This window comes from Mixophyes fleayi, chromosome 1, assembly GCF_038048845.1.
Source record: "Mixophyes fleayi isolate aMixFle1 chromosome 1, aMixFle1.hap1, whole genome shotgun sequence".
Classification (NCBI taxonomy): Eukaryota; Metazoa; Chordata; class Amphibia; order Anura; family Limnodynastidae; genus Mixophyes; species Mixophyes fleayi.
In genome coordinates this window covers 454,394,186-454,398,820 of record NC_134402.1, presented here as the reverse complement: position 1 = coordinate 454,398,820, position 4,635 = coordinate 454,394,186, and the positions used below count along the sequence as shown (strand labels likewise).

Genomic DNA, 4,635 nt, shown 5'->3' with positions numbered 1-4,635 from the left:
GCCGATTATATGAAGATAATAAGTGTGGTATGAATTTTCGGCACTGACAATGCCGACAGAGTTTACACTGACCAAAAAATACTGATTACTATAAAAGCGGCAACCTGAAAATCACGACTTACCATATAGCAGACAGTTAGTATTTCCGACAAGTTTAATTAGCAACACATTGAAAATGCGTCTTTTAGAAATAGCTACAGTAGGATATCACATCACTTGTAATGGACACAGTGAAAACGGCACTTGTACAGCGGCAATGGTCGGACTTACCGCCTGTATAATTTAATCTAGGGGGTGGGTCTGGCCATTGCTGTTTTAAAAGCGCTGTTATGACTGTGGCCGTTGCAAAGTGATTTCTTACTGTAGATATTTGTGAAAGTCGCATTTTCGATGTGTAGCTAATTAAAGCTGCCGGAAATACTTACTGTTTGCTCTATATGGTAAGTCTATATTTTCAGGTTGACGCTTATATAGTAATCAGTATTGTTTAGTCGTTGTAAAGTCTGTCGGCATTGTGAGTGCCGATGAAATGACTACCACCGGTACTGTTATATCATGTGACAGACCGACATTAATAGTATACAATATATGTTCTGATACTTGTTATATTGTGTGTAATATTAAATATCTGTATTTTTCATTTGTACTTATGATCTTATTTACCTGTAATTCCTACAGCACGCTCCCGAAGTGTCATGAATGAGGCCCCCTCAGAACTCTTTGTGAAGACCTTGCTATGTCCCTCGGTGGAGACCACCCAACCTCTCCCAGTAGAGAGCCCCCCTCTGTTGAAGCTGATTTCCCTGCAGAATGCTGACGGCTCCTGGAACATGACCCAGAAATTATACACAATCCTGGGAGTATCTGGGAAAAACCTTAAAGACAAGAACCCCGATCAGGTATTATGTTCCTGAAAACATCAGATGTCTGGGTAATGATGGGGGTTGTAGTTTTACAGCATCTTCTACCCGGTTTGTTTTCCATAATTGTCCCTGTGTTTGAAAGCACATACATACATATAGGAAACACTGGAAGCTTGTAAGTCAGTCAGTGGATAACCACCGATGTAACTCATAAAATGTCCAATCTATGTACTAAGTTCCTGAACACAGACACTGGGCCACGGGGCCAACATGTGACCACTGGTATCATGTTACTATGTCACTGTTTGTTTCATCCAGACGTCTGACAAAGAGAAATAGTTATCAGGGATTTACGCTGGTAGTGTCCCGCCTCCTGTGGGTGGGGCCTAACATCACGTGTCTTCAGAGAAAGTGATTTACCAGTATATCCATTATACAATGTATCATTATGTTCTGTTCACGCTCCCAGTGGGAACTGATTGGACCATAGAGTGAGACCTGCAGGAATTCTGATGCCGCTGTACTCCAGATAGGTAACATTTCTCCTCTTATATAAACCCATATTCTCCTCCTCTGCAGAACATGGACCCGGCAGTGTGGGCGACGCTCCTGGCTGTGATCTGGCTTCACGCCTCCTGTCAGGAGGAGAGAGATGAGTGGGAGTTACTGGAGGGGAAGGGCATCTCCTGGATTAAGTCCAGAGCAGGTAAGTGTGGAATGAAGCCGGACAGTGTTGTAGATTTAGAGAGATCCTCCAGTATGTTCTTGGGACTGTTACCTGTACTTGTACCTAGTTTATGAGTTCTTTTGTTTTGATTTTGTTTTTTTTATCATTCCATTAGAAGCTTATGCTGCATTTTAATTCCAAAACATGACTGACTGCTTTAACCACAAAGTATGAAGTTTATAGTGCAAGAATGAGTCATCCAGACCTAGAGTCTGCATGGTCCAGAGAAAGCAGTGGGGTGGCGGACTAGAACATTGAAGCTTTGTCTTTCAAACCAAGCTCAATGCTTGAAACCTTGCTCGGCGCCACAAAATCGCTGCAGCTTGTAATTCTTTCGTAGAAAAAGATTTAGAGGATGTCCAAACTGAGCTCATCACTTTTCTCCTACTAATGTGTCTTCACCTTCCCTTGTCTCCCTAACTGTCAGGCCACATCACGCTCACCCCTGTTCCCATACCTTCTGCCACCATGTGATTCAATTCCCCGCGTTGAGCTGCCAGACATGACGGCGATTTTAAGCTGCGCTCATTTCCAGGTTCTACGGTACCCTAAAATGACTGATTTTTCTGCGCACCTCTATGGCGTGTGAAGAAAAGTCAGTGATCTTACATCTTCACAGAGTCCCTTCACAACCGTTACAGAAGCATTCCACTGCACATTGCGGTGAGTCGAAATTACAATTTGTTGGATAATAATGATGGATCCAACCTATCCAGGCAGCCTCTTTCCTGTAAGGGGACTTTCAGGCAAATATCAGCTGGTAAATACCCCTCCATATGTTGTAGCACAAGAGTGTGTTGACCAAGTTGTTAGGCACATTGACATGGCAACTTATGAGACAGGACTAGAATGTCTGCTAACTTTAAATCCAATTTTATAGTATCAATATTAATGTTTCCGTAAGACTTGCTCCTTCCTCAACATATGACGGTTCAAAAACTAGCCACATGTCTGCCGATTCTTCCTGAAGAATAATTGTTCAGTTTTGCTACACCACCATGGGTGGCTAAATCATATGAGATACAGCCATGCAGGACCATTGACCAATTATCTAGATCAATTCCATTGCACTGTTAGGGCACTTGAAAGCTGACCACACACAAAGACCAACATTTAGTCAACAATGGTCATTCTTCGACCCCCAATGCTGGCAAATTGAATTCAAGAGGATCGGGGATAGCGGTTGAGTCCAGCTCTGACACACTGCAATATCCAGCCAATTAAAAGAAAGTTGTCAGCGCTTATCCTTTACACTGCATATCTGTGTGTGTCTAGCAAAATGAAAACATGAGGTATTAGTTCATATTTTGATCAAAAGACTTAAGTATGCATCCCAACGTCAAGGGTACCTCATTATATGCAGGTCCTACACTGACCTATATGCTTTAAACACTATTAAAATGCAGTTAAAATCAAGCAGCTGGTACCATATATAATGTGGGATATACCGAGCGCGGGCTTATTTTTCTCTGGTTTTGTTTCAAAATATTGCCTTTTTGTCATAGCAGATGTCCATCAAGCCTATTTAAGGCACATTTGGGTGTGGCTCACAAGCCAGCCTTTGCTAGATGTAAACCCCTATACCTGGGAGGTGAGTGCATCTGATTTTAACTGCATTTTAATAGTGTTTAAAGCATATAGGTCAGTGTACGACCTGCATATAATGAGGTACCCTTGACGTTGGGATGCAGGCTTAAGTCTTTTGATCAAAATATGAACTAATACCTCATGTTTTCATTTTGCTAGACACACACAGATATGCAGTGTAAAGGATAAGCGCTGACAACTTTCTTTTTGTTTTGTATACATATATGGGCATTTATATTGCCACGCAGCTGGTACCACATACAATATGGGATATACCGAGCGCAGGCTTATTGCCAAGCAGCTGGTACCATATATAATGTGGGATATACCGAGCGCGGGCTTATTTTTCTCTGGTTTAATATCCAGCCAATTGCCTGATATTGACTGCAATATTGCTGTGCATGTGGGCACTTTCACTGCTACCTGAACAGGCAATCCATCACCGTTCAACCCAGTCATAGGACCCATGGCTGGATGTAGTCCTGGTATTGCCATAGCCTTGGTTATGGCCATAGCCTTGGTTGCCATAGCCTTGCACTGGGGAGACCAGGATGGTCTGCCCAGTGCACATAAATGTGCACACCTACCCTCCTTCTCTTGGGTGCTCCCTAGAAGTGTATCTAGGTATATGGAGAGGTGGACAATTTAGCAAGAGATGTACTGTTCAAAAGTGTATGTGCCACGTCAAAGGCCAACCTCCAACCACTTTACATCCATCCCTTTCAATGAAAACAAGTTTTCGGTTATTTACCGAAAATACTGCTCGGTTTTCTCTCATGTATGAGACATGATTCACTTAGGACATTGGAACTGTTTTTATTACATGCAGAACTTTTGTTTTTAAATTTGTCTACCACTATATAGCATAATACTTGTCGTGTCAGAAACGTGTGTAAGATATTTCCAGGTTCAGTCTCAATGTCTCGCTAACACACAAACACATGTGCATCCGGCTATAATCTACAGTCATTCTTTAATATTTTCACAGGCTCCTCCCTGAGCGGGTTTATCAGAGCTGGAAATGAGCTGCTGAAATCCTCAGTGGATCCTAAAGTGTTTGGCCTGTAAGAGGAGGAGATCGGCAGAGGAACCGAGATAATGGAAGGATTTTCCTTCTGGATGCTGGAAGATTGCTGCCTTTCAGAGTGTTGCTTCTTCTCCTCGTTTCTTAGATTCAGATTGCAAAAAAAAATTCTTGTGTCTTGTTATATCGATCAACTTTATGAGCCAAACCAAGTCAGAAGGGTTCAGATTATAAATCAGGGAAAGAGGAATTATTAACATACAAACTCCTCACAAATAAGGCCATGGTCAGGAATCGAACTCATGACCCCAGTGCTGTGAGGCAGAAGTGGTAACCACCAAACCACCGTGACCCCTTAGTGAATGTTGTGTATAACAGACACACCCAGGTCATATTTCCAGATACCGACCCCCATAAATGTACCTCTACTTTGG

The 4,635-nt window shown here is 42.4% G+C and overlaps 1 protein-coding gene across 1 annotated transcript; it reads left to right on the top strand.

The window, feature by feature from the left end:
• The first annotated feature begins 695 nt into the window (after positions 1-695).
• Positions 696-4,307, top strand: LOC142160521 (von Willebrand factor A domain-containing protein 5A-like). The gene is made up of 3 exons (XM_075215417.1): positions 696-899; positions 1,443-1,569; positions 4,166-4,307. The coding sequence occupies exons 1-3, from the start codon at positions 696-698 to the stop codon at positions 4,243-4,245; spliced, it is 411 nt and encodes a 136-aa protein (XP_075071518.1). The 3' UTR covers positions 4,246-4,307.
• Positions 4,308-4,635: the final 328 nt, after the last annotated feature.

Bases quoted from the DNA above. Each gene is read 5' to 3' on its own strand.
- LOC142160521 (XM_075215417.1), top strand. From the start codon at position 696: ATGAATGAGGCCCCCTCAGAACTCTTTGTGAAGACCTTGCTATGTCCC. The intron at 900-1,442 runs GTATTATGTTCC...CCTCCTCTGCAG, and splicing joins AAGACAAGAACCCCGATCAG to AACATGGACCCGGCAGTGTG. The intron at 1,570-4,165 runs GTAAGTGTGGAA...ATATTTTCACAG, and splicing joins CTGGATTAAGTCCAGAGCAG to GCTCCTCCCTGAGCGGGTTT.